This window comes from Schistocerca gregaria, chromosome 8 (genome assembly GCF_023897955.1).
Source record: "Schistocerca gregaria isolate iqSchGreg1 chromosome 8, iqSchGreg1.2, whole genome shotgun sequence".
NCBI lineage: Eukaryota > Metazoa > Arthropoda > Insecta > Orthoptera > Acrididae > Schistocerca > Schistocerca gregaria.
This window is the reverse complement of record NC_064927.1, coordinates 53,426,837-53,452,392: the sequence shown is the minus strand read 5'-3', so window position 1 is coordinate 53,452,392 and position 25,556 is coordinate 53,426,837. Positions and strand designations below refer to the sequence as shown.

At 42.7% G+C, this 25,556-nt stretch overlaps 1 protein-coding gene across 11 annotated transcripts in view; it reads left to right on the top strand.

Annotated features, from left to right (window-relative positions):
- Positions 1-25,556, top strand: part of LOC126284645 (poly [ADP-ribose] polymerase tankyrase-1-like) — a 77,210-nt gene that overhangs the window by 219 nt on the left and 51,435 nt on the right. For 7 of the 11 annotated variants that reach the window (XM_049983728.1, XM_049983730.1, XM_049983725.1 and 4 more), the window contains exon 2: positions 18,788-19,361. In XM_049983728.1, coding sequence (XP_049839685.1) covers positions 18,799-19,361 — 563 coding nt within the window. In that variant the 5' untranslated portion in view covers positions 18,788-18,798. Of the gene's footprint in view, positions 1-5,335; positions 5,475-18,722; positions 19,362-25,556 lie in introns of those variants that run through there. The other 4 variants (XM_049983724.1, XM_049983726.1, XM_049983731.1 and 1 more) reach the window with 4 other exon arrangements.

Genomic DNA, 25,556 nt, shown 5'->3' with positions numbered 1-25,556 from the left:
CTGATCGTTTGCGAAATGGAAACCACTGTGAAAATCACAAATGTTTTATTTGCAGTAGCAAGCTACACCTTGCAGCTACATCTCTACACAATCGCCACGTCGACTTAGAAATTTATCTTAGCGTTGTACCAACTTTCTCTCATCGTAGAAGGCAGGTGTCTGTGCTTTCCGCCAATTTTCAGCTCTCGCCTACAGCTCGCTGTCTGTGCCAAAATGTTGTCTGCATAGCCAGCGGTTCATGTGAGCGGACATGAAAGACAGGACGAGCCAATTACTTGCTGTGTTGCGGGTGGTCGATCACTTCCGATCGAAAACGCTGCCTGCAGGAACATCTTCATTGCCTCGGCAGATGCGGCCGTAAACTGTCATGAAGAACGAAACGCCTGGCTTTTACGTTATTTGAGCTGCACGAAAACAGATGAAATCTCAACAGTCGGGAGATACTATTTTCTAGGCACCTTTTAATGCTCACAATGCGTTCATAACTTAAAAGAGCAACGTGCCGCAATCGATGGCCGTATTAGAAACACTACCCAACACATCTGTGCAAACATTAATCGGATTTTCACAGTGGTTTCCATTTCGCAACCGATCGGAACTTACTTTCAAAATAACCCTCGTATTTTGAGAAGGTGTTATGTTGCTCTCTCGGCCAGATATTCCTCTTCCGAATTTAGACTACATTACGTCTGTGAGTGACAGCTCTGCAGTTATCAAAGGATCACAGTGCAAAACCGTAATACAACCAATCGTTTTCATTGGAGTGCTGCTGACAGCATGGACACAGATGTGGTGTCCAAGTTTTGCAAACGACCTACGCTTTCCTGTCTTGTACCAATAGTGTTTTGTGTACGAGCACTTATACTTTGCTCCATAAACTGAAAAATTTACGTCTTAGTTTAGACTAGAAATACATTAAATGAACTGTCTTATTGTGTAGGATAGCCATCAGACAGCATATATTTATTCAGATACACAGCTCCTTTATTCAGAGCCTTATTTCATCTATATTTGCATACATAATGCGCAAGCCACCGTATGGTGCATGGCGGAGAGTATTTTGTACCACTAGGAGTCGTTTCCCTTCCTGTTACCCTCGCAAAACAGAGCTAGGGGAAAACGAGTGTGTGCATGTCCCCGTACGAGCACTAATTTATCTTATGTAATCTTCGTGGTCCCAAAGCGAAACGTACGCTGGTGGCAGAAGAATAGTTTTGCAGTCAGTCTGAAATGCCGGTATCTAAATTTTCTCCACAAAGACAATGTCCTTCCTCTTGACAGATTTCCATTTGAGTACATGAAGCATCTCATTACCAACTGTGTGATGGTCAAATCTACTGGTATAAAGTCTACCAGCATGCTTTTAAATATCTTCAATGTCTTCCTTTAATCTGACCTGCCGTGCATCGCAAATATTCCAGCAAAATTGAAGAATGGATCACACTAGTATTCTATTAGCAGTCTCTTTTACAGAGTGACACATTTTTTAAACTTCCACAGTAAACCGAAGTTGTCCATTTGCCTTCCCTACTATCTTTACTACCTCATTCAATTTCACATTATTTTGTAAAGTTACTCCTACAGATTAATCAACGTGACTCTGTCAAGCAGTACACTACCAATTTTGTATATTCTCTGACTGAGAGCTTTTAGTTCATTTGAGAAACATTTTCATTTGCAGTCTGATAGTGAAGGTCAGTAAGCACAGACCAATCTGCCAAAAGCCTTCTCTCAGTTACATAGGGACCATGTACTGAGAGTCATTTTGTTCACCATTTTATAGGCACATTGTCCATACCACCACCAAGGAATTATCCAAATTGGACAGAAATAGCTAGATGTGATGTACATGTACAGAAAAACAATTGATTACAATTTCAGAAAAAATTCAATGATTTATGGAGAAGAGGTTCACAAACTGATCAAGACAGTAAAGGGTAGGTGCAAATCTGACCACCATGCAAGCAGTTATTCGGCTTGGCATTGATTGACAGAGCTCTTGGAAGTCCTTAGGGACATTGTGACAAATTATGTCCAATTCGCTGATACGATACATTGGCGGCCTAGATAGGGCCCTGGAAGCGCGAAGACAAGCAGCAGAAGTTCTCGCCGTGTGCGGGCGGCCACTGTCGAGCTCAAGTGTACGCCGAGGATGGCGGCCGCTGTGGACAACAGAGCGGGGAACAGCATGCCGACGATGCTCTACAGCACGATTTGTTGTAAGACAATGTCCATCCGCCCGCACACGGCGAGAGTTTCTAAAAATGTTTCAAATGGCTCTGAGCACTATGGCACTTAACATCTACGGTCATCAGTCCCCTAGAACTTAGAACTACTTAAACCTAACTAACCTTAGGACATCACACAACACCCAGCCATCAGGAGGCAGAGAAAATCCCTAACCTCACCGGGAATCGAACCCGGGAGCGAGAGTTTCTACTGTTTGCCTTTGTGCTTCCCAAATCCTATCTAGGCCAGCTAGGTAGCCGAATCTTTCCCAAACTGAGAACGTATGCAGCATTATGGGCAGGCCATCGAATTAGCTCGAATTGTGAAGATCTAGAGCGCCAACTGAACTAAATTTGGCACGATATCCTTCAAGAGAGAATCAAAGAACTCTACCAATCAGTGCTGAAACGAATAAATGTTTCGGCAAATGCCACTGGTGGACCAATGCGTTATTGAATTGATCAGTATGTGAAGTTCTTTCTTCTGAGTAAATAATCCAATTTTTCTTAAATTTTAGTCTCTTGTTTCTCTGTATATGTACATCACATCAACAGTTTTGCCTCCCACTCGTATAATACCGTCGTGATGGGTCTTCTTTTTCTGTTTTACAATGTACAAGCAGCACGTCTTGGTGTAACTATAAACCTCGATGATTATAAAGACCGCAGAAACATTGAAACAAAATAGAAATCTTTCTTGTCAGTACTGCGTCTTTGGCTTCATTAAGTAGACAATACCTCACCCACTTGAAAGTTCATTAGCGATTGCTCTTCACGCTTATCGTGCATGGACGCAAGGAGAATTGTCTCCGTCTCAAAATGACTGGAAGCAGTGTGGGCGCGGTCGACAGGTTTCACTTTGCTGCCCTGTGCATGGGGCCCTGAGACGGATTCTTTCACATCTCTGTGTCATGGAGGGTCACTTCAGATACCTCATGTGGCAACGCCCTTTGATTTGCACGTTTCAGCATTCGGCATATTTCCTTCTCAGTGTTCAATACAAGACAATTTTGGCTAGTAACACTCAAGAGTTTGTTACGCTAATTCTATCTCTAAATTCGTTTTCGATTCAACGTTCGCATCTTCCAATCGTGCACGGGTTAACAATTACCGCGCACAGTGACTGAGCGCTTCAAATCTGTGTTTCTTTTGGGGTACTTTTATTTCGGGAATTCCCAGAAACTTTTTCAACCTAAGGTAGTCGTGACGAATGATAACAACGCAGAAAGGAATGCCTTAAGAGCCGTATTTCCAAACAGCAGGTTACTTTTATGTATACTTCATGGTAATCAGGCTCGGGAAAGTCTTTAAGCATTTCGTGTATTATATAGGATAGAAATAAAACTAAAGTCAGTGACGTATTCGTTACGTGAGACCATCAAGATAACTTGGTACATTATTTACTTTCTAGGTTGGCCACATAAACTGCAGTCGGTCTTTGGCCTCTGCTCCACCTTTCAGGGGCCACGCGTTTTTCTCGAGCTACTCCCACCGTACTCACATCCTTTCTGTTCCCCTTCACTTCATCTCAGCTCTAGTCTACCACTCAGTCTGTTGCCTCTGATGTCTGCTTCGTGTCCTGGCGTTACCTACCCAAACCGCTTTAGTCTCCTCGCTATAATCACACAATATTCCTGCCATTTGCACTTTTTCCCATTTTGCCCAGTATTCTTCATCCCCTACTGGCATTTTGAAATGTTAGGAGTTTAATTTTTCTATTTTGTTCACAGTCTATGTTTCTGCTCCGTACACTACTATAGGTTGAATTTCTGTCCTGTAGATCCTACTCTTCGTGAATCTCGATATAAGCTGTAACTTGACTAGCTTGAGAAAGTAGATACAAAACTGTAACAATATATTTTATATTAAGTAATCGTTTTCTCGGCAGAAGGTATTATTATCAGTGTTTGATGCGATTTAGTGGAAACCTCTTACTTTCGTCAATTCAGGCTTAGCTCGCAACCCTCAGTGAACCATTCCATCGATGCGTGGTAGACCCCTTTCTTCGCAGCGAAAAATCGATGTAGGTTATGCATAAATTTTCCGAGATTTTCTCCGGTTCTTTTTGCGGAAAGCCAATGACTTAATATTTGGCTGTCTCTACGACAAATCGGATGGAAACTTGGAGTATTCAGCGGCTGAATTTCTTTCCAAGGTATCAGTACCACTGGGCTTTAATATTTCAGAAAGTATTGTCAAAGTTTCCATTACTGATAGTTGTTCTGCCATCCTCTCTATTTATTGGAACATTAAATCTGTCTGTTACTTCATCTGGTACAAAAATTCGTCACCCAGAGCGTATTTTGCAAATTCTTGAAGGTAAGAATTATTTAAATACATCGATCTGGTATGTACAACCCCATACCCTTTTTTTCCCTACAGAACAATTTAAGAAACGGGCCCCAGTTCCATATAGATAATCACAGTTGCAATTCCACAGGCAACAACGTACAGACCAGTCTTCTCTTTGACGAAATAACTATTGTCATCCACATAACATTATTACTTCCTTGACAAAATTTTCCGTATGCTGACGTAAGATTTATCGCTCTCCCATTAGAAAAATCAATCAACCTATTCTTTTGTTATGCTTCAAAGGTATCCGCGATAATACTAAAAATTTTAGGCTGCTGTTATACTACGACTGTAAAAATTCGGATTGAGGAGTTATAGTAATTATTAGTGTTATCGATACAATATGCTAAACAGTACTCCTGACTCCGTCTCCACAAATTTGTTTGGTGATTTTTTAGGTTTTTATTTTTCTTCACTTTTTTTTCGTTACATAAATGAGAAATACTGATTGCTATGTACTGATATACATTACAGTTTGTAAATTCCTCATACGTGGTTGTCGATTGTATTTAATAACCTCATGATCACTTAACAACAATCAACGCAGAGCCTGATTAGCATGAAGTGCGCATAAAAGCAACCTACTGTTTGGAGCTACGGCTCTTAAGGCATACCTTTCTGCGCTGTTGTCATCTGTCATAACTACTTTTGGTTGAAAATGCAATTTTCTTGAGGCCGACTTCCTTGTCAAGGAAGAACCAACAGAGACACACACACACGTAAACAATCTTTGGTTTTATCACAGAGCATACAGTTGCTTTTTATATATTCTTCTTTCGGTTTTTTAAATGTTCGTACCATGACTGATGTGCGACGTAGATCCGACGTCGCCATTCTTCATACACATAGACTGCTTGACGCTCAAGTGGATTTTTTGCGCATTAAAGTACTGTAAGTGTTTTTCCCACATTTCTCAGTGACAGCCATTTCATGATAAGATTTGGTTGCTGCTGCCTTCATGCCACCTTCATCACTCGACTGAATTTGCTTTAGCGTGTCTTTAGAACAACGCAATAGCATCAATTGTTAGGAGACACTGAGTAGGTGGGGATGACTATTCTTGATTCCTATTAGGACATTCAGTCCCAGTGTCGTCAATGGTGAATTTTTTAACGTACTTTTCTTAACGTACTCTGAGTGACTTTCCAAAATTTGATCCCCTATTTCCTTTACAATTAAAGTTTCTAGTCACACCTCTTCTTTCATCTTTGGTTTTTATCGTTCCCGAAAGATTACAGGTATATAATTTTATAAAATCACATCGTACGTGCAGCGAATAACGTCTCATTGTGGCCAATTTGTTTGGGTTTATTCAAAATCTTTTTCAGTTATATAACAACATTTTGCGACGTAATCATATTGACAAAATAAAGAACATCGAATTTTAAGTTGGTACTTACCATTGCCTCCGCCATTCTTGACAGTTGCAAAATTGTTGCCAACATGACACAAATGTGTCCTTCAATAGTTCCATATTAACCGAAAGCACACTCAGTAGACGTAACCTCAAAACGTGCTAATGAAAATAATGAAATAACCACACATTGCTTCGCAATTTTATCACTATCACAAGCTAAAATGTCAATGTTTACAATATGAGCTGTAACAGTATGTTGTAATAGCCCCGTTAGTTTTTGTACTTACATCAAAACCACACTCCAGCCTCAAACGCTGAACAACGAAAAAAAGAAATGACTGACGGAAGAAACACGAGTCACCTGAAATAAGCTTGCGAAGTTCATGACTATGATCCATTCGTGTCCTTTATCACGTATTTGGTAGTTTGTGTTGCAAGCCCTTGGACGATTGGAGAACTTGTGCCTGGGATTGAGCACTTTAGAAAGGGACTTAGCGTAAACAAACCCGTGCATGTTTCAAGGCGTTACTGTCTTCCAATGAACACCGAAAAGGAAATGTGTTAAATAGTGTGCCCTTGCACAGTGTAATTTATTCATTTAAGACCTGTTTTCATTATACTATTGCCTACTGTATGTGGAAGTTTTCCTCAATAGTCAGTTTGCTGTGTAGGCTCTGGCTGGGTTTTAATATTCTTAAGTCTGTTTCTATCGTAGTTGGGTGGTCATTGTGGGCTACAATGTAGTCAGCAAATATGCTATGGGAGCGATTCCTTTTTAAACCTCTGAGATGTTCTGAATATCTGGTTTTGAAGTTTCTGGATGTTTGTCCTATGTACACTGATTTGCAAATGTTGCATGTGAGTTCATATATTCCTGATTTGTTAAATTCGTCCATGGATGTTTCTTATGTTGGTCTCCCGGTGTGGCCGAGCAGCTCTAGGCGCTTCAGTCTGGAAAAGCGCGACCGCTACGGACGTAGGTTTGAATCCTGCACCTGGCATGGATGTGTGTGATGTCCGTAGGTCAGTTAGGTTTAAGTAGTTCTAAGTTCTAGGGGACTGATGACAGGTTTAAGTAGTTCTAAGTTCTAGGGGACTATTTGGAGTCCCTGTTTCTTTAATATGTTGCCTATTCTATGAGCAATCTTTTCATTGTAGGAGAGTATGTGCCATTTCGTTTTGTGTGTGTGTGTGTGTGTGTGTTGTTGCTCTGTTGTATCTGGTGTGTGGTCATTGTTTGTGGTTTATGTTGTTCTATGTTGGGTGAGAATTTGTGTGTGTATGGTATGTTCATTTTTGTACTGTTTACATATTTTCGTACTTAACTTGTGAACCATATGGGTATCATAACGATTTTCTACTGCTATTTGTTTTATTGCTTTTAGTTCTTGTGTGTAGTTCTGTTTGCTCATGGGTCGTCTGTTTAATCTATGTTGCATGAATCTTAAGTTTGCATGCTTTGGTGTCAATGGGCGGTTTGATAGATTGTAAATGGTGGTGCTTGTGGTTGTCGGTTTCCTGAATATTGTGGAGTTGTGTGTGTTGTTCGCTTTATGTATGTTGAGATCTAGAAAATGTTGTTAGTTTCTGTTTATAATGTGAAGTTAATTTTTCGGTGTAAGTTGTTTATTTCGTTGTGTAGATGTTCTATGTGTGTATGTGGATCATTAATTAGGCATTTTATGTTATCGAGATAACGGTACCAGTATATAACTTTGTAGTTTTTTGGTTTTATTATGTGTCTGAAGATCATGTTCTCCAGGTTGTTCATGAATATGTTAGCAAGGAGGCCACTGATTGGTGATCCCGTTGGCAGTCCTTCATGTTGAGAATAAAATTCTTTGTTGAACACAAAATAGGTTTGTGGTGTTATGGTCATGAGTTATGTTGTTATTTCATTGATGTGTGTGTCTGGTGTGTTTCCTTGTTGTTTTAATCTTTGTGTGATGATGTTGATTGTTTCACTTACTGGAATACAACTGTACATTGATGTGACTTCGACTGATATGAGGTTTACTGTGTCGGGTATTAGTATGTTCTTGATTCTTTAGATTAACTCCTTTGAGTTTTCTAGATTCCTGTTGTTATCAAAAGTGTACAATTTTTTCTGTTACGTGTGTATCTGTTGGGCTAGGTGGTAGGATGCAGCATTTGGTAAGTTAATGACGGGACTTAATGGGATAGTATCCTTGTGAAACTTAAGTAGGGATTTTAAGGTGGGTGGTTTTGGATTTTTCTGTGTCATCTTCTTTTCCTGGCCCTTTGAGAATGTAGAATTACAGGATAAATAAAACGAAAGCCCACTGCTGATGGTACAGTGATGCTGAAACCTGTTTGGGTACTGAGAGAAAACTGTGCTTTGCATAATGGGCGGACCTGATATCCTACAATTTTAGCTGCAAGCAAGGTCAACTCAAGGGGGTGCAAATCTAAATTATGAACATGTAGATATTTTGGGCTACAGAAATGTACAGAAGCTATGATTTCAGACAGGGAAAATGCACGGTCCAGTCATATTATAATGTGATCACCTTGTACGTCCGACGTGAACGTGCAACGGCCACTCAGAGACGGCAAGCGCCAGCACTATCAGTGAGGGTATGTAAAGTACGCCGTGGGACGCGGAAAACAGTGCAGTCGTCGTCGTAATGCGGAAACGGAGCCAGTTATCTGAAGTTAAAATGGGGATCGTCACTGGCTCTCGGGCCAACAGTACAAGCTTTTCCAGAACGGCTTAGTTTGTAAACTGTTCAAGTGCCGCTCTGGTTGAAGTATACCACGTATAGCAAAATGGCGTTATCCAAAACCGGCGTTGACTTATCTGTGGTGCACCATGGGCATTAGATTATGTATCATGACGACTGTGGAGGTGTGTAAGGGCGAACAGGTAGACAGTTGTTGAGCAACTGAGCGGCCAGATGAACTGAGGAGACACCAATAGTGTTTCCTCAATGACCTTTCACTGATCCCTGCTCCATATGGGCCTCAACAGCAGGTGCCTGGTCCTTGCGCCCATGCTGACTGCTGTTCATCAGCGACGAATGCTGGAATTCGCACGTCATTACCGCAACTGGACGGCCACTGAGTGGCGACACGTGGACCTCTCAGGCGAGTCACGTTTTATGCTCCACCGGACTGATGGTCGTTGGCGTGCACTTACCTGCAACAGTAGTCGGAAGGGTCCAGGCCGGATAAGGGAGCTTCGTGGTCTGGGGAATGTTTTTGTGGCTTTCCCTGGGCGATCTCGTCATTCTGAAAGGCACAGTTGATCGACACAATTGATCAACCGTTGGGAACTGTGTCCACTCGTACATGCAATTTCTTTTTCCTCAGCACGACGGCATCTTCCAGCAGTACAATGCGACGTCTCGAACAGCCCGCAGCGGACGCGCGTGGTTCGCAGAGCACCAGGACGTTTCCGTACTCCCTTGGCCACGAAACTCCCCTCATGTAAGCCCAGTGGAGAACTTGTGGGATCAACTATATCGGGCTGTTCGCACAATGAACCCTCATCCGAGAAACTTATCAGGGCAGCTGTAGCTGGCCACGGCACTGGAGACGGTGTGGCGCCACAACCCTGTCGGTACCCTCCAGAACCTCACCGACACTCTTCCTGAAAGCGTCACTGCAGTCGATACTGCAAACTGTGGCTGTTTGGGCTTTCAGCAGGTGGTCACATACATGTGACTGGATAGTGTACTATCCCAAATAATCAAAGAGAATCGTATATCTCCTGACAGGTCAGACCAATAGAATATTAATATAGAGACAACTGCACGACAGACTGTCTAAGGGTTCCGGAACTAGTCTCACTTACAATCGCTAACAATGCGCACATATTATTAGGACCAAAAACGTGGCTTGAATCACATGTTAGTAGCAATTAAATTCTAAATTCAGACTGGAAAAGTCTGCACTCCAGTGCTGGAGGCGTGTCACAGCGCCAAAATGTACGACAATATTTAGTGAGGTTGGTACAGATTCCGAAAGTGAAATAATTTGGCTGAAGATTAGTGTTAAACGTCGGCCAAACATGATCACCGTAAGCTTTTAGAGATCTTTTGCTTCAGGAGCGGTGGTGCCGGAACATTTGAGACGAAACCTGGGAGTATTGTATGTAAATGTCTTTGTGATGTTCCGTCTACATCTACGTGATTACTCTGCAACTGACAATTAAACGCCTGGCAGCGGGTTCATCTAACCAACTTCAAGCTACTTCTCTGTCGTTCCCTCGAAAGGCGGGGGGCATAAACGAACAATTACATGTTTATTTGTGAGCTTCGAATCCTTTTATTTTACTGTAATAACCACATTTCCCTATACAGGTGGACGCCAACAAAATACTTTCGTAATCGTAGGAGAAATTTGGTGATTCCAATTTCATGAGAAGATTGTGCCACAACCACAAGTGCCTTTGCTTTAACGATTTCCACCCCAATTCACGTATCATGTCTGTGACACTCTCTTCCCTATTTCGTGATAAGACAAAACGATGTCCTTCGTCAGTAACATCTAATGTGGACCCCACACCGCACAGCAGTACTCCAGAAGAGGGCGGATAGGCGTAGTGTAAGTGGCCTCTTTGGTAGGGCCAACACCTGGTAGACTTTCTAAACATTCCACCAATAACTCACAGTCTTTGGTTATCTTTCCTCACAACATTATCTATGTGATCGTTCTAATTTAAGTTATTCGTAATTGTAATCTATTAATATTTAGTTGAATTTACAGCCTTTAGCTTTGTGTGATTTATCCTATAACCGAAATTTAGCGAATATCTTTTAGTGCTAATGATTATTTCACAGTTTTCATGGTTTAGAGTTGAACACCACTTTTCGCTCCCTACAGATATCTGGCCTAAACTATTTTTCAGTTGGTTTTGATCTTCTGATAACTTACAACGCAGTAAGTGGCACCCTCATCTGCAAACACTCTGACAGGGCTGCTCAGAAAGGTCCATCAACAGTTCCTTGGATAACGCCAGATCACGTCTGTGTACTCGATGACTTTCATCAATTACTACGAACTGTCTGACAGGAAATCACCAATCCAGTCGCGCAACTGAGGTAATACTTCATAGGCAGGCAGTTTGCTTAGAAGTAGCTTGGGATGATAGTTGTCAAAAGGTTTCTAGAAATCTAAAAATATGGAATCAATTTGACATCCCCTGTCGATAGCACTCATTATTTCATGAGGATAAAGAGCTAGTTGTGTTGCACATGAACCATATTTTCTGAATCTGTACTAACTATCTGTCAATATTTGGGTTTCTTCGAGGTAATTCAGCGGATTGCTCATATTTCCATTCTTGGGTATTGGTGTGATTTGTGCAAGTTTCCCGTCTTTAGGCACGGATCTTTCGATTAGCTAGTGGTTGTATATGATTCAAAGTGTGGAGCAGTTGTATCAGCATACAGTGAAATGATCCTGACTGTTACGCAATGTCGACCAGAAGCCTTGACTTTATGCATGATTTAAGCTGCTTCGTTATACCGAGGATATTTGCTTCTAAGTTACTCATGTTGGCAGTTGCTCTAGATTCGAATTCTGAAATGCTTACTTCGTCTTCTGTGGCGAAGAAGTGTCGAAAAATCGTGTTTGGTAAATCTGCTTTATTAGCATAGTCATCAGTAACATCACCATTGTTAACGCGTAGGTATTGGGTCTTTCCGTTGATGTACTGTACTTATGACCAGAATCTCTTCAGATTTTCTGCCTGATTTTTAGACAGTTTCCTTTTGGAAGCTATCAGAAGCATTTGCGCAAAATTTCGAGCTTCTGTACAGTTTCGAAAATCTTGAGGTTTTACGTTCTTTTAAATTTGGCGTGCTTTATTCGTTGCTTTTGCAGTAATGTTCCGATCAGTTTTGTATTCAATGGGAGATAAGTACTATCTCTTACTGATTTATTTGGTATATATCTCCCAACTAGCGTAGATAATATTAACGTACTAAGTGAATATTTCAACTTACCAACTATAGACTGTTAGCGTCATGGGATTAAGGCGGGTGGTAAGAACTGCAAATCATTTGAAATTATTCTAAATGCCTTATCCGAAAGTTGCTTTGAGCACATATAATCGGTGAACCGACTCACGAAAACAATATTAGATCTACTGGTAACAAACGGCCCCACACATTCTGACTCAGTTTCCGTAGAGGAGGGAATCAATGATCATAAGATCACTACAACATAATTTAATAAGGCTGTAAACAGGAAGATAAAAAAAGATAGGAAGATGTTTCTCTTTATCAGAACCGATTAGAAATAGTTCTCAATTTACCTGAAATATCGCCATGATAATTTTATATATAGCATTGACAATGTTGTGAGGATAAGTTGAATCAGCCGATCTGACAGGAAATCGCAATCAGTTTTGGACTTAATATAAGTCAACGATCGGATCGAGGTCATTCGTCCAGACATTCTTTGACCATGTCATCGAAACAGAGGCTAGCACAGAGAGGTCCGAAATACTAAACGTAACTGTTTCACTGAGAAATGTCGCATTGCAGTTCCTTTTCAAAATCATTACACGGAAGCCAAAACTGCAGATACAGAAATAAGTAACCACGTGATGTAAACCAGTCTGAAATCATTCAACAGAGGAAAGGCCACTGGCGTTACGGGGTACAAATACGACTCTCTACATAGTATGCGACAGAACTTGCCCGTCTTCTAGCACCAGTGCACCGTGAATCGCTGCAGGAGCGAAGCGTTTTCAAGAAGGATCGTCCAACAGATATGTAAAGCTGTAGCCCCATGTCTCTGTCGTCAGTCTGTAAGAGAATTTTGGGACATTCTTTATGCTCATTACTTATGACAGTGCTGAAGATCGAAAATCAACTCGATGGGAAACGACGTGGGTTCGGTAAACAGCGATCGTTTGAAACCCTGCTCGTTCTGTCGGTCCACTATACCCAGGAAGCACTAGATAAGGGCGTCCAGGTGCAGTAGATGCCGCTTTCCTTGACTTCGGAAAGGCCTTCGGTACAGTTCCCCACTGCCGCTTAATGAGCAAAATATGTGTGTGAGGAGTGTCACACAAGCAGTGTGACTGGAATGAGGAGTATCTAGGAAACAGAAAACATCGTGTCATTCTCAGTTGAGAGAAATCTTCAGACATAAAAGTAACTTCGTGCGTTTTCATTTCCTTCTTCTTTTATTTCTTCTTCTCCATTTGTAGCTTTACAGCTCATTGTGAGACCTGAGCAACAATTTTTCGTCATTTATGTAGGTTCATTGCTAGAGGTTTCCAGTATCTGTAACCAACATTTCAGAGATGCTCGACGACTCCATCTTCCCACCAGGTTTTTGTCCGTCACAACGTCTCTGTCCTCCTGGATTTCTTTGTTATATTTCTTGAATACTTTTGCATCACTTGCTACGTGCCCAGCCCACATCAATCTGGATGATTCACTTGTCTTCTTTATAGATGTTGTACAACTCGTGATTGTATCTCTTCCTGCGTGTTCCTCACAAGGTGGCGGTATAATTTTGCTCCTTAACATACTGTTTTAAATATAGAAGCTGAGCACTTTGTTACCACACATGTCCTGCTTCAAGTAAAGTGATACTAATTTGCATAGTACGGAGAGTAATCATTCATTCGTGACCGACATGAACTCCATACTAGCAAGCATTCCCTACTTTGCAAGTTAACAGTCATGTAGTATCACAATCACTTTGAACTGAAGCAGACGCAGGGAGTCCCCAGCCGTCGAGGGAAGTAGAACATGGAACGAATTTCAAGAGGGACCAGCGGGGAGGCAGGAACCATTAGCGTAGCCCAGAGCTGGTCGTTTATGACAGCGCACAGCTAACGTTACGCCATTAAGCGAGCTTCTATGACTCACACCTGCATGGAATGGAAAGAAACGTCTTAGCGTAGCGGGGTTCACGTGGCCACTCTTAGAGAACCAATACAAGGAAGTCGCATTTAAGAAAAATGTTGAGTCGCACAAAATAAAGTTAACAGCAGGTTTAGAAAACACACACAAACACCGCACCTGATGCCTGGGAAAGCATCTAGGAAAGGATTCACAACAGGATGTCTTTAGAAAGCACGAAAGACATTGTCGCTAGTGTTCTTGCTTTGAGAACGGAAAACAGGCCACAATGGAAAGCACCGCTATTTTTAACAAATACTCGGATATCACGTGGAGAAGACAACGCTGCAGGTGGACAGCTCGTGTATGGGCAGTCTGAGAGGATAGGAGCGAATCGTGAATGCTATACGCAAGAAGGAAATTGTTTCAACTCCCAATAAGTTTCTCGAGCCTTACTGGCCCAAGAAACGACGCAAGTCGTACCACAGTCAGCACTGGCAACTACAGCTTGAAGTAGGGGATGAACGCAAGGTACCATGGGGGGAACCAAAAAGATGTACAGGATGGTCTCGTCAGAGAGAAGAAGGTCTCTTCAGATTGGGCCGTGTGTAGGCAATTATTTGAATATTGCCATCTCAGACAGGTCAAGGAGATGCTGAGTCAACTGCATTGGCAAACACTGCAAGACAGAATTCCGTTAGCCTTCTGGGTTAAAGCTGCAGGGGCGTAAGTTCCTAGCAGATTCCTTGGTAAGGGCAGCAAAGGTGCATGATTTGGAGACCACTGTATGTAAGTGGACCAGAGCCATGCTTAGTGGAAGATGATGATTGAAAAGATGGTAATTAAGACCACTAGAGGCTGTCCACAAGGAGGTGTTTTGTCTCGTCTATTGTGGAATCTACTGGTGAATGAACTCACTGAGGAACTAAAATCCAGACATTGCTTCTGCCAAGGATATGCAGATGGCCTTGCCATAGTAATACTTGGCAAACTCACTGACACAGTCAGGAATATGGCACAAGGAGGGTTGGACATAGTGCAAAAATGGTGCATTAAACAGGATCTGAGAGTTAATCCTAAGAAGACTGTTGTGGTACCACTTACGAAGAAACAGCATGCAAGTTGAAATCTAAAGCTCTTCGATGAAACTCTACCTGTGAAGGGGACAGTGAAATATCTAGGGGTAACCTTGGATGTGAAGATAACTTTGACCCCTCACATTAAGAGTATCTGCTCCAAGGCAAAAAGCACTTTAGTGAGTACTAGGAGGGCTTGTGGCAAAAACTGGGGCCTAAACCCCTGAGGTATCCACTGGATGTACACCACAGTAGTTAGACCTAGGATTTCCTATGGGGCTGTAGTGTGGTGGAAGACGGTAGAACAGCGGGTTTCTGCTAAAGAGCTTACTGAGGTGCAGAGATTGGCCTGCTTAGCCATAGCGGGCGGAATTAGCAGCACACCAACCGCTGGAATGGAAGCCATGCTGGACATGCCTCCACTTCATCTTTGGGTTAAGATGGAGGCAGCAGCTGGGGCATACAGACTTAAAACTGGCCAAAATTGGGTCTCATTTAATTATCCAGAATCACACACTAACATAGTGAGTGAGGTAAATATAGGTATCGCTGGGGAAATGCCCACCAACTATATAATAAATACTAACTGCTTCGACAAGCCTTACAACATAATAATTGGAAGTAGGGAGCAGAGGGAAAAAACAGTTCGACACCGTACAAGGGACATCGTTTGGTTCACCGAGGGGTCGAAAACAGATCAAGGCGTTGGGGCAGGGTTGTACATGGTTCAGCCAAGACTAGAGAGCAGCATCTCTCTAGGGAAACTCGCCTCTGTATTCCAAGCCGAAATTACTGCAATCAGGGCATGTGTGGAGGAGAATATGGGTAGGTGCTACAATGATCGTAGCATCTACATCTATTCAGACAGCCAGGCAGCCCTGAAATCATTAGTAGGTCCTGCAACAAGATCTAAAATTGTTGCAGATTGCAACAGGGCTCTGGTGGAGCTAGGGGGAAGCAATAGGGTGTCCCTAGTGTGGGTCCCTGGCCACTCAGTGATCTGTGGCAATGAACAAGCCGATAGATTGGCTGGGATGGGGGCAACAACCCCATTTATAGGACCGGGACCTGTCTTGACAATCACCAAGTTTATGATCAAATTAGAACTACGGAACTGGCTTAGGAAACAGCACGTAGGATATTGGACCAAGGTCCATACACAAAAACATGGTAAGGTAATTATGCCCAAGCTATGTTTTAAAAGAAGGTCTGTAATCCTGGGATTGAACAGGAAAGAGATCAAACTCATGACCGGAGTAATGACCGGCCATGGGAACTTCAAAAAACACCTACACACAATAGGTATAATGGAAGAGGACGCTAAATGTAGGATCTGTGATGAGGGTGAAGAAACTGCATCACACCTAATTTTTGAATGCATGGCATTGGAGATACAGAATCTTCGCGACAACTAGACCCGAAGAAATTGTGTCTAACAGAAAACTGACAGAGGGACTCCTCTCACTATTTATGGGCACTGGTTGGCTTTACTAGGTATACAGGGAGTGATACCGCACAATAAACCTAGTTTCGGTGTGGGCAGTGGCGGGTTAGACCTAAGCTGTTTTAGCTATCCTGTTGAAATCAAATCAAATCAGAGATGCATTATTATTTTCAGTTCTCCTCCATACATTGTTACATCCGATCGCTTCTTTGCTGTACCATTCTTACAAATATATACACTGCCGAACAAAAATTCGAACACAGTTGTAGAAGTTTCCAATTTACTCAAGATTTATTGTTGCATATGGAGCACATGAAATGGTACCAGGTATTGACTCATGCTGAGACACCCATATTATCACGTGGTGTAGCCTCAAGAGGCGGAAATGGAGGCACTGACTCTGGCACCAGTCGGACGTGTAGGTGGGGAACAGTGTCCCGGGGTACGTTATGTCATGGCTGATCGACCTGCTCACTCAGTTCTGTAAGAGTTGTTGGCTGACGAGTCGCACGAGTCAGTTCTCGTCACATTGTATCCCACACGTGCTCGTTTGCAGGCAAGTCCGGCGATCGTGGTGGCCAGGGAAGATGGTGCACGCCCTGCAGAACACGTTGCGATTTACGGGTGGTACTTGGGCGAGCGTTGTCCTGTTGGAAGAGCATTTTCTTGTGCCAAGTGCAGGAGAACGGTTCTAACAACATTCTGCAGGTATAGAGCGCTCGTTAGCGCCCCCTCCAGAAACACCAAAGGCGAACGAGTGTGGTAGCTTATCGCACCCCAGGCCTGGGTTAGGGCCAGTTTTTTTTGGATGAATGCACTCTATGAGACAGCACTCACCAAGTCTCCGTCGCACGTGCAGATGGCCATCACCTGCATGCAGGCAGAATCTGCTTTCATCGCTGGAGACCACGGCGAGCCGTTCCACCTGCAACGTGATCCTCCTGACGGCACTAGGTGAGCCTCGCACGTCGACGCTGTGGCGTGAGTGGAAGACGGGCTAGAGGTTCGCGAGCCTGTAGTCCGACTGCTATCAACCGATTTCCAACAGTTCGTGTTGCTCACAAGCCCTCTGTTCTGCGCCGACGTCTCTGTACGACCTGCCACTGCTGTCCTGGCAATATGATGTGCGTGGAAGGCGTGTGTGCTAGTGGCGCAATACTTGTGTGGAAATTTTCCGAAAGGACCATTCCGCCACTTGGACGGCCACAATTTGAACACCTTCGAATTCGCCGAGTTGGCTGTAGGGGCACGAGTGCGTCTCAGTTGCATGTTCGTCTGTTTCCTTCACACTTTTGCAGCACACTGAGACTTCTGGCTGTGAGCATTCCCTATTAAAGGGTAGACGCAGATGGCGCTCTGGCAGATGTACTACTATGCTGTCTGTCGACAGGCGACGTTGAAAGCATTATCAGTACATCTACTATTCCTCCACCCTATCTTTCCAGATGTACTACTTTTTTCCGGCGATGTAAAATGCCCATCTTGTAAAAGAAGGTATGAGAACATTTAGAAAATAATATCACTGGTGTGTATTGTTAAAAAATGATTTTACATATTTTTGTTGACATTTTTGAAACCACAGTACCGCAGAAACAGGCTAGTACTGATGAGTCTTAGGATTGGATGATATGGCTCAGGCCCTTTTCGGTTTAGAAGGAATTTTGCGGTATCTATGAAGGAATGCTGATTATGAGTTTTGCGAACTGGTGACATTACTTGTGTTATGTAGGGGCTCGGGGTACAGAATAAAATTAAATCTTAGTCAATTGGGGGACACCTCATTAATGACAGGCTCAACACCTCGCTTACCTTGAAAAGACATTGCAGTCTGAGTGCAGCTACTGCCGTACGGCAGCTTTTTAGCAAGGCACCCCAGACTTTGGTAGCAATTGGTTAGTCCACTATGTAAATCTACAAGGCAACTAGCAGAACCACTTAAGAGCGAAGTAATACAGATTACAAAAGTTCAAATGGCTCTGAGCACAATGCGACTTGACTTCTGAGGTCATCAGTCGCCTAGAACTTAGAACTAATTAAACCTAACTAACTTAAGGACGTCACACACATCCATACCCGAGGCTGGATTCAAAGTTGCGACCGTAGTGGTCGCTCGGTTACAGACTGGAGCGCCTAGAACCGCGCGGCCACTTCGGCCGGCTAATACAGGTTACAGAAACGAAATGTAGTTTTTTTTTTTCTAAGTAACGAGAGAGGTTATGAGGGACAGTGGTTTAGTGCAGTTACAGTAAGACTTCATTATCAAGCGACACTGTTTTGTAGGCAGATAGTACGGAACTGAGGGATCGACTGACCTACTGCAGCAATGTGGAATATTTTGGATGTGTTGTGGAAGAATCATTTGCGAGAGTTTTACACAGGTAGGTATCAAGGTGTTAAAAATACACTGTGGTAGACTACGTTATTTTTTAACAGCTGTTGCTTCGTACGGGCCTACACGTGCATGGTGAGAATCCCCGGTGAGTGACGCCGTGTTCCAGAACCGGCCCCGATGACGGCGGTCAGCGAGGGGCAGGAGCCCGCGGCGGCGGACCTGGGCGGCCTGCTGGACGCAGGCGACGGCGCCGTCGTGACGCTGGAGGCGGGGCACACGCGGCTGGCTGCGCACGCCGCCGTCCTGGCCGCCAGGAGCCCCGTGTTCGCGGCAATGTTCCAGCACCACATGCTGGAGGCCGCCAGCGGCCGGGTCCGCATCGCCGACGTGGAGGGTCCGGTGATGAGGCAGCTGCTGGCCTACATGTACACGCTCCAGACCCCCCGCCTGGCCAGCACGGCCCCGCAGCTGCTGGCGGCTGCGGATAAGTACGGCCTGACTGCGCTGAAGGCTGCCTGCGAGCGGCACATGGCCGCTCAGCTGGACGTCGAGAACGCGGCGGCCGCTGCTGTCGTAGCGGTGAGGCACTCCTGCCCCGAGCTGGCCGCGGAGGCCGTCGCCTTCATAAACGCCAACCGCCAGGTCTTGTCTACCCGGGGCTGGGCAGAGGCGATGAGAAACCACCTCGAACACGTCATCGAAGTGACCAGGCTGCTCAGCGAGTCACCAGCTGAAACTAGGTGAGCCCGAGGCGAGCCACTCGTCACCCTATCCCACTTCTTTACGTCTCTGTATTTTCCAGCCTTCAATGTTTCTGAGTTTTCCTTAAATGTGTCTTTGCTCTGAAATACACCATCACTGCAGACAATTATCTTATATCTCACAATCCTTTCATTGTCTTCTCATAACAGGTTCGACGAAATTTCTAAATCGATCTGTCTATATAATCAGCTACTAGTCGGGTTCAATAAGTAGTGCAACACATTTTATTTCTTTCCAAAAGCACGTTGGTTCTGTTCAAGACTCCAGTACACAATATTATTCCCCTATATTTTGAATACAAACTCCGACGCACTGCTTCTTGCGCAGTGCATACTTGATATGGTCTAACAGATGGAAGTCGGGGGTGTGAGCGGATCATAGTGTCGATGAGAATGATCAGTCCAATAAAATTTTGTGAGCCCCTTTCGGGTACGCAGCCTTATATGAGGCCTTATATTATCATGGAGAAAGAGAGGTTCGTTTACAATTTTGTGGCGACGAATATGCTGAGGTCGTTTCTTCATCCTGAGGCTTGTACAGTACACTTCAGAGTTGCAACATGAGGGGGGACATCAAATAGAGTAACCCCTTCACTGTCCCAGAAGACCGTAGCCATGACTCTACCAGCTTTCAACTTTTTCTTTGTAGGAGAGGAAGTGTGTCGTGGATTGCCGTCCCATTTCTGCCTCGTGCTGATGAATCCGTGTTTCATCGCCTCTGATGATGTTCGACAAAAAAGTTGTCACGATCATTTTCGTAACATGCAAGTAACTACACGCATATTGTCCGTCGTTATTTTTTATGACCTTCCATTTGGCTGCGAGGAACCCAGCAGGTACAGACCTTCGAGTACCCCGACTGATGCACGAGTGTGTCAACACTACCAACACTGATGATTAGATTAGTATTTGTTCCATAGATCGTCATTCCTTTTAAATGCCGTATGGCTACCTGTCAGATTTTTGATGTTATTAGATAAGTGACCAAAGACTTTTGTGGCAGCATAATTTACCCCTTTCTGAGCCAAAGTTAGATTTAACCTTGAGTAGTGAAGATCATCCTTTCTCCTAGTATTGCAGCCATGTACACTGCTATTACTTTTGAACTTGTTCGGATTGTTAATAACAAATTTCATAAGTGAATATATGCATTGTGAAGCTGCAGTGAAGAACTCTAGCTCTTTAAATAAGTGTCTGCAGGATAATTTAGGATGAGCTCCAGCAATGATGAGTTACCCCAGAATATGATGCCACACCAAAGCAGAGAATGAAAATAGGCGTGGTAAGCTAATTTACAGAGTTGTATATCACCAAAATTTGCAATGACACTAATAGTATCAGTTCTGAACTCAAACGTTTCAGCAGATCTTCCGTGTGTTTTTGCTACTTCAACCCCTCATCAATGTATACCCCTACAAATTTTAAATATTTACCTTAGCTACCAATTTCTGATCGAAGTCTATATTTATTAATAGTGTCATTCCATTTACTGTGTGTAACTGTATGTACTGTGTTTTGTCAAAGTTTAATGAGAGCCTATTTGCAGACAACCACAATTTCTGAAAAACATTGTTTACAATGTCACCAGTTAATTCTTGTCTGTTGGGTGTGACAGCTATACTTATATCATCGGAAAAAGTACCAGCTTCGCATCTTCCTGAATGTAGAATGGCAAGTCATAAATATATATTGAGAACAGAAAAGCACCTAAGACCGAACCTTGTGGCACCCCATTCTTGATTGTTCCCCAGTTTGAGAAATCACCAGTTTTTTTGCATATTATGTGAACTGCTTATTTCAACTTTCTGCAGTTTTCTAGTTAGGTATGATTTAAACCATTTGAGTGCTGTCCCATGATTTACACAATTAAAAGCCTTTGAGAGATCACAAAAAATCCCAATGGGTGACGTCCTGTTACTTAGAGCATTTAATATTTCATTAGTGAAAAAATTTATAGCATTTTCAGATGAAAAACCTTTCTGGAAACCAAACTGACAGTTTGTTAAAACTTTATTTTTACAAAGGTGTGAAGCTACTCTACAATCCATTACTTTTTCAAGAATTTTGGATAAGGCAGTTAGAAGAAATATTCGGCAGTAGTTGTTGACATCAGACGTATCCACTTTTTTGTGCAGTGGTTTAACAATGGCATACTTCAGTCTATCTGGGAGAATACCCGGCTTCCGAGAGTTATTACATATGTAGCTAAGAAACTCACTTGCGAACAAGCATTTTTTATCCTGCTGGTAACGCCATCAATTCCATGTGAGCTTTTATTCTTGAGAGAGTTTATTCTTCCTAATTTCAGGAGAGGTGGGTGGAATTTCAATTGTATCAAATGGTGTGGGTAGGGCCTCTTCCATTAACTGCCTTGCTTCTTCTAATGAACATTTAGATTCTATTTTCTCTACAACATTTAAGAAATGATTATTCAAAATGTTTTTGACTTCTGGCTTGTTGCTTATCAAGCTTCCATCCGCTTTGATGGTGAAGCCGTCATCCTATACTCTTGGTTGCCCAGTCTCCCTTGAAATATATTCCAAATTGTTTTGATTTTGTTAGCAGAGGTAATAATCTCAGGCATGATGCACATGCTTCTGGTCTTTTTAATAACCTTTCTTAATGTAGCACAATAATTTTTATAATATTTGGCTGTTTCTGTGTCATTACTCTTTTTGTTGTTAGACACAGTTCCCTTTTGTGGTTAAAGATATTTTCATTCCTTTAGTAAGCCAAGGTTTTTTGCATGGTTTCTTATAATTAGATTTAACTACTTTCTTGGGAAACAGTTTCATATTCTCTTACAAGTGTACCATGAAATAAGATATATTTTAAATTAGCAGCGGGTTCCTTGTATACCTCATCCCACTCTAACTGCTGAAGATTTTCCCTGAAATTTCTAATTGTTGAGTCATTAATTGAACACACAACTTTGGAGGGTAGTTTAGAATTACTGAATGGAGCTATGTCATGCAGTGTAACTAGCTGAGCACCATGATCAGAAAGGCCATTCTCATCAGGACAAGAATTGATGTGTTAAGCTTATCTTGGTCTATAAAAGTGTTATCTATCAATGTGCTGCTCTCCTTTACTACCTGAGTAGGAAAATTAATGACAGATGTCAAATTGAAAGAACCGAGCAAGACTTCCAGGTCATTCTTCCTATTACACTCTTTCAGTGAATCAACATTGAAGTTCCCACAAATAATATTTTGCTTTCCCCTGTCTGACAGATAGCACAACAAGGCATCCACGTTTTCCAGGAATAAATCAAAGTTTCCTGAGGGGACCTATATACTGCATACTGTTACAACTATAAAAGAACCCTACTTCACTTTAAGTTGACAGGCACATGCTTTTATATGTTTCTCTAGACAAAACTTTTTTGTATCCAAGCTTTCTACACAGTGATAAGTTTGACATAAATGGCAACTCCTCCTCTCACCTTATTCTCTCTACTCATACGTGCAGCTAGTTTATAACCACTGATATTAACCTTTCCATATCAGACACAATGTGATGCTCAGACAGGCATAGTATATCTATTACATTATCAGATTCAATGTCATCCAAACAAACCAGGAGCACATCTACTTTATTTTTCAATCCCGGAATGTTTTGGTGAAAATGGTAACATTATTTTATACTTTACTTTAGTGAGGATCTACTTTTTTCTTTAATCCGCCAATATTTCGGTTAAATATGATAACATTATTATTTACTTTACTGCTGTGAGAAACTTGTTAGTTTCGGACCTCTTTAGCACCTGCCTGCCTGAACTTATCATTAGACTCTGGTATTAGTCTAAAAAAGAGGTACATCCATGAGTACTAGTGTCCCCTCTTGTGGAATTCGCTAACAATCCTGCCAGTTTACCCTTCCCTTTCCTATTGAGGTGTAAGCCATGCCTGGTGAAATCCCTCCTATCAATAGCCTCCACAGGAATCAATCCAATGTCTGACAGAGTGGCCGCCCTACGTAACAGATCCAACTCCAAATTTACTCTCCTGACAGAGCGGTTCAGCTGGGGCTGATCATGCCGCACGAAAGCAGGCACCAGCCCAACACTGGTATGGGTCGTTCCAGAGGCTATTTTCACCAGGTCACACACAATACTGTAGCCCTGTCAATACTGTTTCCCACTCCATGCACTATCATCACATGATGCTGCTTTGAGAAACCCTTGCACAAGGAACCTCTATCCTCTACCACCTGGCTAAGACATGCACTTGGCTTGAAAAAGTTGGTGACCTGGTACCTGTCACCTAACTTTTCCTGCAAAATCTGGCCCACACCTCTTCCATGGCTGCTACCTAGCAACAGAAGTTTCCTCTTATTTTCTACTTTTTTTGAAACACTTGGTTTCCTAGTGAGATTCTGTTGCATCTTAACTACATCTACTTCTACTGGAGCCTCTTCCTTATTTAGCTGTGGTAGTCAGGCAAATCTATTGGTTGTGCCAATTGGGAAACTGTCAGACACTGTTCTCTTTCTGTGGCCCCTGTTTTCAGCTACCACTTCCCACCGCTGTTTACCTTCGTCCTCCTTTAACCTCTTCAGTTCCTCCCTCGCTCTGTACAAATCAGCCTGAAGGACTCTAATTTTCTCCTGCTGTTCATCTATAATCCTATCTCTTGAGCAAACCCTGCAAAAGAATGGAAGAGTCTCGTTTGCTTCCCCAACTCCCACGCCGCTACAATTTCCCTGATGAAACCACCTGTCACAACAGCTGCACAAAACCCCTGAACTAACTTTCGTACTGTAGCTTACACTCTTGGTATTCATGGTAGTTTGGAAAGTAGTTAAGAGATTTAATAAGTGATAACGATAATATATTAAATACGGATGTAAAAGGACACTAAATATGTTTTGGAAACTAATATGTAAGTAAACTATTAGCAAATGCACTTAAATTTGTGGTATAACGCTAAATATGCACTTTCAAACATTAGGCCTAAACAGCCAAATGTAACCAAAACGGATTGTGATCCATCAGTCAGCTCTAATGGGAATGTCCGGACGTTCCAACATTGCACAAAACAAAGTTGTGTGCGGCCAACGAGCATGTGGGAGATTAGACGGGTTTGCGTACTTTGTTACGATGATGACAGGTCTTCTTGGACGTTGTAGAAGCGCCTGTGTTCCGTCAAAACAAATTAAATTAGAGCTGTCTGTCTGGAATACACCTCCATCACAGACGTCATTTTCAAGGCTGTGTATAGCGCCGTTACTTACCGGAACTTCATAAAACTACAGGGGCTGCGGCGATACTGTTCCACGATGTCCCACAAAAAAAAAGAAATATTAATAATTTCGCATTTTTCCAATCAAACATGCCAGAGAATACGATGTCTCGCGTTAGTTATTGATTGCCCCTCGTAAATTACCTAAAAATATTGAAATATGCCAGTTTTCCATAGCTTGTCAAATTGTTTTTCCTTTATGCACTCCATACTTATTTTCAGTTCTGTTATATTGCATGTTTACTACACGTTGTTGTTTAGTGTGTAGCATCAAACTTCTGAGCAATGGTTACGTTGACAGTGTAATTAGCATTTAGGATTCTCTCTGCGGGCACAAAGGTGTGCTGCCAAGATGGAAACACACACTGTGATGTGTTCAGTCTGTAGCCAGGCAGTTTAGTGCCCTGCCTTGTTCTGTACAATGTACAGCTCATCGAAGACCTCTTTACAAAAAGTTGTATTTACTTGTCTGGTGGCGCTGTTGCTGCTGACGATAAGGTAGCTATAAATGGCGTTCGTATTCCATAAAGAGAATCTGAAGATCAGAAGTAAGTGTCACTCTTTACCAGCACCAGAATCATAGTAGCACGTAGCAACATGAGTCAAGGATGGCATTTATGCAGTCACAAATTTCCATTTCTCACTGTGCCAAGCTGTAAATGCAGCTCTGTCTCAACTTTGTGTACGACAGTGCTTGTCTCGCTTATGGCAACTGCCGCACCAGTAATTCATGCCCAAGAACTAGCAGTCCATTGAAGAGGGTCGCCGGTAATATTACGGGAACGGCAGTTCTCGCTAAGGCGCAGCGAACATAATACAACGTATTACTGACGATTGAAACGTAATATTCCGGGCATGGCACTCTAAATCTTAATAGTATCAGAAATTTGTTGAGGGCTTCCTCTCTTATGCACTCACTTCCAAAGTTGCT